At 39.0% G+C, this 11,390-nt stretch overlaps 2 protein-coding genes across 2 annotated transcripts; one reads left to right on the top strand and one right to left on the bottom strand.

The window, feature by feature from the left end:
* Positions 1-2,571: 2,571 nt before the first annotated feature.
* On the top strand, positions 2,572-6,032 carry LOC127255145 (leucine-rich repeat receptor-like serine/threonine-protein kinase RGI4). Its single transcript, XM_051280538.1, has 2 exons — positions 2,572-5,401; positions 5,486-6,032. Exons 1-2 carry the CDS (start codon positions 2,572-2,574, stop codon positions 5,938-5,940), a joined length of 3,285 nt encoding a protein of 1,094 aa, XP_051136495.1. The 3' UTR covers positions 5,941-6,032.
* LOC127255295 (pentatricopeptide repeat-containing protein At1g62350-like) lies at positions 5,819-10,532 on the bottom strand. Its single transcript, XM_051280777.1, has 5 exons — positions 10,414-10,532; positions 10,181-10,298; positions 9,498-9,844; positions 7,643-8,576; positions 5,819-5,926 (listed from the first exon to the last, which is right to left on the bottom strand). Exons 3-4 carry the CDS (start codon positions 9,804-9,806, stop codon positions 8,157-8,159), a joined length of 729 nt encoding a protein of 242 aa, XP_051136734.1. The 5' UTR covers positions 9,807-9,844; positions 10,181-10,298; positions 10,414-10,532; the 3' UTR covers positions 5,819-5,926; positions 7,643-8,156.
* Between the last annotated feature and the right edge of the window lie 858 nt (positions 10,533-11,390).

The raw sequence follows: 11,390 nt of genomic DNA, 5'->3' as shown, positions 1-11,390 counted from the left end.
GGGAGTAATATTTGTATAAAAAATGAGTATTAAATATAATGTTTTTTGAGAAAGATAAAATATTTGAATTGTAAAAAAAAAAAATTGAAAATACAAAAAAGTAAGTTACAAATAATACCATGCACATATAAATAAAGGGTATGTTTGACTGGGGATTTCAATTTTGAGCTTGAAATTTAAATAGTAAAAGTTTTGAATTGAAATTGTTGTACAATATGATATAAATAGGTGTTGATGTGATGGTTTAAATATAAGATTGAATTTTTAGTATAATATAAAAAATAAAAAATCAACAACATATTCAGCTATATATTTTAAAAATACGGTGAACAATATTTTTAAAAATACAAAAAAAATTCATATAATTTTTGAAAATATTATGCCATATTTTCTATGTTTTGTTGGATGTATGCAATTTATTAATATAAAAATAATATTTAAATTGAATAGTTAACTTTTTACAAATATATATATATATGTAAATTCATATACTTGTATTCATCCAATATTTTTTACCAATAGATTTTTAATTAACACAATATAAAATATATATAATTTATTCACAAAAAATTAACTATTCGAACATAAAATGTTACTCATTGGTCAAGTTAGAAAGTATACATATTTTTATTTTGGTACGTCCAATTACAGAATAAACATTTCATTGAATACTCACTTTTTTTTACATATACACTTACTTTATATCACATTATTACTTTTATACAAAAAAAAACAAAGTCATTTCACTACTTTTAACTAACCAAACACCGCGCCAAAAATAAATGCTTATTTTGTGTGTGAACGGAGAGAGTATTATTTATATATTTGATACGATGACTATGAAAAAAATCTCAAACTAAAACAGTTAAATGCAATTAATTTTGAGCTTTTTCATCCAATATCTTTTTCGATGATATAATTTTTTATAAATATTACAAAAAATCTAATATATAAATATTCATTAAAAAAAAATTAATACAAAATCTTATTTCTTTTTATATTACTGTATCTAGGGGTGGGCAAAATATCCGAACCGAACCGCAGAACCGTCGAACCGAACTGAATCGAACCGAATTTTCGGTTAACCGAGCAAATTCGGTTCGAATACAAATACTGCATATTTGGTATTTGTTCGGTTCGGTTCGGTTTCGGTTTCTAACCTTTTTTTCGGTTCGGTTAACCGAACCGAATAATTTTATAATAAATTAATTATGTTATATTATATATTTATAATTTATTTATATAAATTATCATTAATAATATACATTACAGCCAGTCCCCCAGTGCAGACCGGTTCAAACCCAGTGCAAACCGCCAAACCCCATCTCCCAAATCTCAAACTCGATTTCACAACCCTAATTTCTTCGTCTACCTCCTGGACATCGGCGGTACTTCACCTGTTCACCATCTTGCGATTTTTCAGCCAATCAGCGGCGGCTTCATCTTGTTTCTGCGATTTTTTATTCCATCTCTCAGCACGGCTTCACCCCCTCTTCTGCCGTTTGTGTGCAACTATCCAGACAATCGTTTTCAACTCTTCGCGCACAATACAACTACAAAATCTTTCGGGTAACAACTACAAATAGTCGATTCAAGATTATAAAATCTTTTCCATTTTATTTACATTGTGCAGAGTTTTTTATTGTTTTTTTAGTGGACCGTTTTTTTTTTCAAAATTTTTTCCAAAATATAAATATAATTGTGCAGGTTTTATTATTATTTTAACAATTAATTGCAGTGCATTATTATTGATTTTTTCTAAAAAGAATTATTTTATTATCTTATTTTTCAGGAATTCGACGGTGAAAAGATGCACACGCAGATTTATTTTCGTGGATATTGTAATTTGACTTTTAAATATACTTTATGTTTCATGTTAATTTGTTTTTAATTGAACTGATATTGTGTTGTTGTTTATGAGTGTTTCAATTCCAAAAGTAGATTTATTTGTCAATATTTGTTTGAATTCGGTTCGGTTCGGATATTTGCAAATAGTACAAATATTTTCAGTTAACCGAAGATTCAGTTAACCGAAATTTTCGGTTCAGTTTCGGTTCGCGGTTTCGAATATTTGTTCGGTTCGGTTCGGATATCAAATACCTGCATATTTGCAAATATCCGAACCGTGCCCACCCCGGACTGTATCTAATTTAAAAAACAAATTCATAAAAATAAATAAATAAACAAACGCTTTGTAAACTACAAATAAGTTAAATGCAATTAACAAAAAAAACAACCATTCCACTTCCCACCCACAACCTCTGTTTCAGACATCAACAAATCCCCAAATATTACACACACATACACATACGTATATGTGTGTGTAAAACAGACATGATGGGGAGGAGTAGCTGTTTCTTGGATCCAGAGATTCTGCCACTTTTGAATACACTATAAACTATTTTATCCCCTACCCCCTACCCTACCCTACCCTACCGCACCCCCACCCCACCCCACCCCCACAATTAAATCCCACGAGAGTGCATGATTGATTCCATAGTCCCTCCAAGATTTCCCATACCCCTTTCACAAATTTGACCATAACCACTCACACAGTGTTTTCTTCTTCTAATGCCTGTCTATCATCATCAACAATCTCAAACTCATCTTCTTCCATGGCCTCTCCTTTTCCTACCATTTCTTTTACCAGTTTCCTCCCTCAACTCACAAGGACAGACCCTCCTGTCCTGGAGCCTCATCGGCGCCGGCGCCGGAGCCGGCGGCTGGGACGCCGGCGACCCGACCCCCTGCCGGTGGCCGGGGGTCGGCTGCAACTTCAACAATGAAATTATTAATATCGATCTAAGGTACATTGACATACCTGGAGGAGTAGTCCCTTCCAACTTCACATCCCTCAACACATTGATCAAACTCGTCGTGTCCGGGGCCAATCTGACGGGGCAGATTCCCTCCGAGATCCTTGGAGGGCTCCCCGAATTGAAAATTTTGGATTTGAGTGATAACGGGCTGACCGGAGTGATTCCCGATTGGATTTTCCGATTGCCGAAGCTGGAGAAGCTGCTGCTCAATGCGAATCGTCTCGAAGGATCGGTTCCTGATTCGATCGGGAACCTGACGGCGCTCGTCGAGCTCGCCGTCTTCGATAATCGTCTCAGTGGCCGGATTCCGGCCAGCATTGGGGATTTGAAGAGGCTGCAGGTGATCAGAGCCGGTGGGAATAAGAATCTCGAAGGTCCGGTCCCGCCGGAGATTGGGAATTGTACGGAATTAGCGATGTTAGGTCTGGCGGAGACGAGCGTTTCAGGAGCTCTGCCGGCGGCAATCGGACGGTTGAAGAAGCTCGAGACTTTGGCGATATATACTTCGCTCATCTCGGGATGGATACCAGAGGAAATCGGGGACTGCATTGCCTTGAGGAATGTTTATCTGTATGAAAACTCATTGTCGGGATCGATTCCGTCACAGCTCGGGAAGCTCCGGAGTCTGCAGAGCTTGCTGCTATGGCAGAACAATCTTGTCGGGACGATCCCGCCGGAGATCGGGAGGTGCAGAGAATTGATTATCGTCGATTTGTCGATGAACTCTCTGACAGGGAGCATACCGGCGTCGATCGGAAATCTGAGCTGCCTGCGCGAGCTGCAGGCGAGCCTGAACCAAATTTCCGGCGAGATTCCGGCGGCGATTGGGAACTGCACGGCTCTGACGCATATCGAGCTCGACAACAATCAGATCGCCGGAAGCATTCCTCCGGAGTTAGGGAACCTGCCGAACTTGACGCTGTTGTTCCTATGGCAGAACCGGCTGGAGGGGAATATTCCGGCGAGTTTGTCAGCCTGTCGAAAGCTGGAGGCGATCGACCTGTCGCAGAACAGTCTGATCGGGAATATTCCGGGAGGTGTCTTCGACTTACAGAATCTGAACAAACTGTTGCTGCTGTCGAACAATTTATCCGGCAGCATCCCGCCGGAGATCGGGAACTGCTCATCGTTGATCCGGTTCCGGGCGGGGAATAATAAGCTGACGGGAAATGTGCCGCCGGAGATCGGGAGGTTGAAGAATCTGAACTTTCTGGATCTTGGATTGAATCGGCTATCGGGGAGCATACCCGTCGAGATATCCGGGTGCCGGAATCTCACATTTCTCGATCTCCATTCAAATTTTATAGCGGGAAACTTACCGGCGAATTTAAACCGTCTCGTGAATCTTCAATTCCTCGACATTTCGGATAATCTTATAGAAGGTGCATTGAGTCCGTCTCTCGGCTCGTTGAATTCCGTCACTAAATTCGTCGTTAGGAAGAACAAGATGTCTGGGTCGATCCCAAGTGAACTCGGTTCATGTTCCAGGCTGCAGTTACTTGACTTAAGCGACAATTCGTTCGACGGCCGGATTCCGGGGGCCTTGGGGACGATTCCGGCTATGGAAATCTCCCTGAATTTGAGCTGTAATAAACTCACCGGTGGAATCCCGATGGAGTTCGCGCAGCTCGATAGGCTAGGAGCGTTGGATATTTCTTTCAACGAGCTTTCCGGCGACCTTCATTACATATCCGGCCTTCAAAACCTCGTCGTTCTCAACGTCTCCCACAACAACTTCACCGGGGACATACCCGACACTCCGTTCTTCGCCAAGTTACCGCTCAGCGCCTTATCTGGAAACCCCGAGCTGTGCTTGTCTCAAAACGGATGCGACGGCGGCAGCGGCGATCCGCGCAGCCGCGGCAAAGCTGCAAGGGTAGCAATGGTGGTTCTTCTCTGTATAGCATGTGTGCTGTTGTTATCGGCACTGTACATTATCCTCGGAGGAAGAATCCCGTCACACAAGTTCGATTCCAGCGTCGAGGGGGGTGCGGAGCTAGGCCCCCCGTGGGAAGTCACACTGTACCAAAAGCTCGACTTGTCCATCATCGACGTCGCCAAGTGTTTGACGGACATCAACGTGATCGGGCACGGCCAGTCGGGGACAGTCTACCGAGCAACGATCGGGTTGGGATCCACCGTCGCCGTAAAACAATTTCGCGTCTCCGACAAGCACTCGGCGTCGACGTTCTCGTCGGAGATAGCTACGTTAGCCCGTATCCGTCATCGAAACATAGTCCGGCTGCTCGGATTCGCCGCCAACAGGAAGAACAAGCTGTTGTTCTACGACTACTTGCCGAATGGAACGTTAGCCGCACTGCTGCACGACGGCTGCAGTGGGAGAGTCGACTGGGAGATTCGATTCAAGATAGCTTTGGGAGTCGCCGAAGGCCTTGCGTACTTACACCACGACTGCGTGCCGCCGATACTCCACCGTGACATCAAGACGGATAACATACTCCTCGGAGATAGGTACGAGCCGTGTTTAGCAGACTTCGGACTCGCCAGGTTTCTCGAGGACGATACGCCGTCCTTCTCCGCATACCCGCAATTCGCGGGCTCGTACGGATACTTTGCTCCCGGTATATATAATCCTCCATTTTCGCGTATTCCTCCAATTTTTTTTTTTTTTTTTCGATTTCTGTTCTAACTTTGAGCTTCTGCAGAATATGCATCCATGGTGAAAATAACCGAGAAGAGCGACATATACAGCTACGGCGTGGTGCTGCTAGAGATCATAACCGGGAAGAAGCCAGTCGACCCGTCGTTGCCGGAAGGGCAGCACATTGTCCAGTGGGCAAGGGATCATCTAAAGAGCAAACGAGATCCTGTCGACATTATCGACCCGAAGCTCCACGGCCATTTGGATGAACAAATTCAAGAAACGCTGCAGACACTCGGAATAGCACTTCTCTGCACTAGCAACAGGCCGGAGGATCGGCCGATGATGAAAGATGTGGTAGCCTTGCTGACGGAAATTAGGCATGAGCAAGTTTCATCGGGACATGATCAAGCTCCCAAACCTGCAGCTAGAAAATTACCCGGCAGCCCTGCTCGGACGTCCCCTAATCATCCCCCTCTACCATACTCGTCTTCCTCCACAAACACTGTAGAGATTTAGGATACAGTCAGTAGTTTGTTTAGCACAGTAGTTACTCAAACAAAAGCAGATGTCAAGAAACTATAAATCAATATCATGATTCCATTAGAGTCCTTTACAGAAAACTCATTTTTGTGCCATTTCAAGAATACACAAACAAAAGGGTGTCACCAATGGGGCCAAATCACTAATTCTTGTTTCTATTCCCTAAGTTAAATGGATTACAAAAAGAAATCATTGTACAGTGCACATAGTTTGTAGGGGACACACCCTGTCTCATCCCAGCCACAGAAATTGCAATTTCACCCATTGCAACTAACACAAAAATGCATTTCCAAATCCATACTAAAAGTCATAAATGTCAAATCTTTGTTCTAACAATAACAGGTTCACCAACAAATGCAGAAGAAACATCAATGTTCAATCTTCAATCATTATTCACATAAGAAGAAAAAAAGAGCAGAATGGTACATATTCCAACACTTCTTTTTTATCTATTTATTACAGGCACAACAACACTTTTTATTGCAACCATAGCCATCTTTTTGAAGTGGAAAAAAGATGCCTTTTTCCCTTCATGGCTATCTGCACACAGAGTCAGATCATTTTGAATGGAACCCCACATGGGGTTAGGGTAGATCTGCTGATCTACCTGCCTTTTATTTTTTATTTTTTTTTCCTCGGTACACTAGTATGCTTTAGAAAATAAAGGTACAGTAGAAAGATTCCCAACTTGGATTACAAGAACAGTATCCCCTTCATTGCAAGGGTTCCTCCACATGAGGTATATGCCAAGCCACATGATTTTTGGAAAGTGTAAGTAGCACTTTATCACACTTGAATTCATTATTGAACACTTCAACCCCTCTATGTATTGTCACACTTTAAAGTTTAGTCACCAATACTTCTGGCATATTTACTCACTACATGTGAGAAAAGCATGCTTGTAAAACATGTAAATGCAGAATGCAACTATGTCAATAAAAATGAGGAAATTGTACCTACAGATAGAAATAGATCTAAGGAAATATATGTGTTTTGGCTCCACTATTCAGTCCGCACGATTCCCAATAAAATATAACGTTTCTTCTCACAAAATATTACAAAATGTTAGTTAAACTCAAACTCAAACTCAAACCAAAGCCAAACAAACTTGCTAATTCTACCTAAAGATAGAAATGGATCTAAGGAAATGTATATCTTTGGCTCAACTATTCAGTCCGCACTATTCTCAATTAAAACATTATATTATAAATGTACTTAAACTGAAACTGAAACTCAAACCAAAGCCAAACAAACTCGCTAGTTTACATTTTGTAAGTAATCATGTTATTTCTTCTCTTTCCCTGATGGATAATTCTTGCTTCTACATGATAATACTTCATGTAAACAACTTTTGCATATAGTCATTTTGCACACTAGAAACATATGCTATTTGCACTTAGCACCTTTAAATTGAAATTCCTTACACTTGGCATCCAAGAACTAACAAGCAAGTGAATGTTTCCACTTTACAGGCAGAATACTACTAGAATAGAATATGCAGATGCATTGAATTCAAGAATAAATTCTAGCCAACATATTACGGCGTTAACGAGTAAAATCAACATCAAAATGATTTCCTAAAACACTAAAATGAGAACCTTAAACCATAACATATTACAGAGGATCAAACAAGTAAGATCAAGGACAAAATCATCTACTAAAACAGTAAAAATGGAACCTTAAATGGCTGCAAACCGCATTTGTCGAAAAAGGGCCTGCTCAAAAGAATGTTCCCTTCACCTTTCCTATCAAATCAAATTTTGTACAGGCAGAATTTTCCCTGTGTAGTGCACAGACTAGGAGAAATTATATTTACTGAAAGTAACAGTGTGCCAACGATACTTACAAAGATGGATGGAACCTACTAACAATCCTGTGAACCTAAACTTGCTAACATATAATAGCGTCATTCCAAAATTCGGTGACTGCCACAGGAAAAGAACTAACTATTCTCCCAAACCGTGCATTGCATCTATAGAAAGTAACGTAACACTTGGAGTAAACAGTAACCACTCAAACTTCTACTCTTCCTTCTAGAATAAGCATTTTCAGCAATGGTAAAAATGTCGGCACGCCTCCAAGAAACAATGTATGCTCTTCCAGGTCTTGGCATAGATTACCTATCCAGTTCAGCTATTTGGCAAATACATTTTGAATGTGGTTAGGCATATGTAGGTAGGTCAGCCGAATAGCTACTCCTCGTCACTTTCTGTTCCATATTGTCGATCATCAATGGAAAGGTCATCTGGAGGATCATAAACAATCATGTCAGGGAAGAGTTCCAAAAAGTCATCCTTCACCTTCTCCCTCAATTCAGGGTAAGGAATTAGCCCTTTTAAAATGACACGAAATGGCAAAGATAATGGAGGTTCTGGTGAACATCTCATTTCATCGTATATACGCATTGCTTCATTCGGCAATCCACCATCCAGAAAGGCCCGGACAAGGTCTCCGAAGGTATGCTGATCAAAAAGGACTTCCTCTCTCTTCAAATCATCCCACACCATCCTTGCTTCATCAATCTTTTTGCTTCTTGCAAGCATCATTAGCATATCTCGGTAGAAAAACATATCTGGTCGGTACCAGATTTCCTTCCGCACCACATCATACAGCTGTCAAAGAAACATACAAGTCTATCAGAATGTGCACAGCATTGTTAGTTCATGCATGTTGTGAAATTGCAAAAAATCAAGATAAACAAAACACATACAAGAGGACGATAAGTTGGTGATCCAGTTCGATCAAATTGATTTATGTGTGAGGGTGGCTAAGCCAGGTATTTTCACTAGTATTTTCGGAGTGTTAATCTGAGAGAGATTAAATGAAGTATTTATAGATATCAAAGGCATAACCCTAGTGCACACGATCTAATAAACTGTATAGACGCCATTTGAGGGGCTGAATGTACATAACTCGTCCAAGCTCCAGCTTGGGACTTCACAACACAACAATGCAAATTCAAAGTTAACCCGTCGAAATATTTTAGGGTCCACTTGTTTCAAATTACTCTATCAAATCCATTAATTCCATCTAGGCAGGCAATGCATTTCAAACCTATGAAGTCAATAGCGGATTTAAATTTCAATGTATTTCAAATGCAAAATAAGTTAATTGAATTCATCTAAAGCCACTGTCAAATCTAAATTTACCCAAACAAATGGGACCTTAATGAAATTCAGACAACAAATTGATGAGGTTCCTAATTATCTTTGATTCTTAGAGCATACATTGTTGCCAAAGTGATCATCTCAGATATGCATTATATAATCTATCTGTCAAGTACAAACCATCCTTCTCAGCACTATCAACAGCATACCTTAACTGAACACAATGTTGATCAAATTAGATTTGATGAAAATATTCTCTTTCACAGCAAGACATCCCATTCAGACTGACTAAACACAACAATGATCACCATAACAAAGAAAAAATATACAAACAGAATGCCGAATAAGAAAATCTCAAAGAATTCATATCAGGATCAATGAAAGCATGCCAAATCCCACAGATTCAGCTAAAAAGGTGCAACAAACCTTCATGGAGAGACCAACCAGGTTCTGACGCTGAAACTCTGCGAGGACAGCAACAAGGTCAGACTTAAGGAGACGGGAAACATGTGTCTTCATAAACCGCTCAAAACGCAAAGGTTGGCACTCAAGACGCTTGAGCTCCTTTACCACCATTAACCCCTCCTTCCCCATTTCCTTCTTCCGCCGCCATATTGACAGGCTAGGCTTAGAAGCAGCTCCGGTGATGCGTTGAGTGCTGATTGCACACGGGTGAAGGCGCACCGGAAGCCCCCGTGAAGCCCGCTGCAGCAGATCCCAACCCCGTCGCCACATTGAACCTCCACGCTCAACCCACAAATCGTATCCAACCACTGCATTTGGTTAAATATTGAAAAATACTTAGAGAGAAAATTTTTGAAGGGTAATGCTGAATTTCTGATCAGTAGTATCGAGCATGGTTAGGGAGACGCGGAGAAGATGAATGGGAAGGAGCTGAGTATGTGAATGCCCCAATTTATGACGAATTTGATAGTAACTCTAGCATGTTACGATGATCAAATATCATACTTGTAAATGCTTAATTTGATTTTCTGAAACTTAAAATTGACATGACAGAACAACAAACACGTCCAATATCCTAATTGCTGGAAACATTCTCACGCTCGGCCATAAAAAAATTAAAAATGAAAGCTAAGGATTGAACTTACAATCTTGAAGCAGTTGCAGAGCAAGCAGGGGAAGAACAAGAAGAAGACGACGACGAGAGGCCGGGCCGCCGATGAGAGCCGGAGGGGCGTCTGGCGATGACGAAGTGAAGTTGCAGAGCTGAGAGAAATTGTGAACAGAAAAGAAATGGGCAAAATGTTCAAATATACTCGATTTTCTTTATAAATGGTGGAAGCACCGAAGCAGAGGGAGAAAATAAAAAAGAAAAACTCACCGGAATTCCAACGGGTGGCGGAGGCGGACTTCGTCTTCGGGAGAAAGGCGGCGGCTAAACTTAGAAAGAAGGACAAGGATGGAAGAGGAAAAGAAATAAGGCATCTCCAAATTATACTCACTCCGCGCACCAATATTTCTAAAATAGAAAATAATTAATTATACTTAATCTTTACTTTACATTTTATGTCTTCGCATCATCCAAATAAAAAAAATAAAAATATATATTTTTATCTCTATCACATCACCTAATTTTTTATTAATCTTTACTTTACATTTTATGTCTTAGCATCATCCAAATAAAAAAAATAAAAATATATATTTTTATCTCCATCACATCACCTAATTTCTTAATATTATTCATCTAAAAAACTGTGCAAAAAACAAACATTGCATTTTGTTTGGGACAGAATGAGTATAATTTAAGAGCAAAACTTTGGTCCCATAACAAAATATCTATTTTTCTGATAGAAGTATCTATTTCTTTTTTTTAATAACTGTATTATCTGCCTAACATTACAAATACCCTTACAATTAGAATAAATTACACAAATTTCATTACCTTTATATCACACGTATTAATAAAATTATTTTGTTATTTCTGTTTTATTCCTACTACATCTCAAATTAACTTACTAAATGCTTAATTAGTTAATAATTTTGAATTATAATATTATTTTATTATTTTTTATATGAGATATATAATTGCTAGTTTTAATATATATGATTAAAATAAATTTAGAAAATATGTTTAAATATTTTAAATATTATATAATAAAATATATGCGAATATTATTTTATAAAAATTAAATTATAAATAATACATATAAATAAAAAATATATTTATTAATTTATAATTAAGATCAACAAAATTCAACTTTATTATATCAAAATAGTTTTTTATTTAATATATATATATAAAACTGTTATTATAATTATTCATAAAAAAATAAAATTGAACTGTTTATGTTTTTGTGA

The sequence above is a fragment of the Andrographis paniculata genome, unplaced genomic scaffold (assembly GCF_009805555.1).
Source record: "Andrographis paniculata isolate CXL003 unplaced genomic scaffold, ASM980555v1 Contig53END, whole genome shotgun sequence".
NCBI classification, from domain to species: Eukaryota; Viridiplantae; Streptophyta; class Magnoliopsida; order Lamiales; family Acanthaceae; genus Andrographis; species Andrographis paniculata.
Note: the sequence above shows the minus strand (reverse complement) of the source record. Positions and strands in the feature narration are given on the sequence as shown.

What these genes read in the sequence shown, in the direction of transcription:
- LOC127255145 (XM_051280538.1), top strand. Translation starts at nt 2,572, where the DNA reads ATGCCTGTCTATCATCATCAACAATCTCAAACTCATCTTCTTCCATGG. An exon ending in GTACGGATACTTTGCTCCCG is followed by an intron (nt 5,402 to 5,485) that starts GTATATATAATC and finishes GAGCTTCTGCAG; the next exon opens with AATATGCATCCATGGTGAAA.
- LOC127255295 (XM_051280777.1), bottom strand. Translation starts at nt 9,806, where the DNA reads ATGTGGCGACGGGGTTGGGATCTGCTGCAGCGGGCTTCACGGGGGCTT. An exon ending in TGGTTGGTCTCTCCATGAAG is followed by an intron (nt 8,577 to 9,497) that starts GTTTGTTGCACC and finishes TTTCTTTGACAG; the next exon opens with CTGTATGATGTGGTGCGGAA.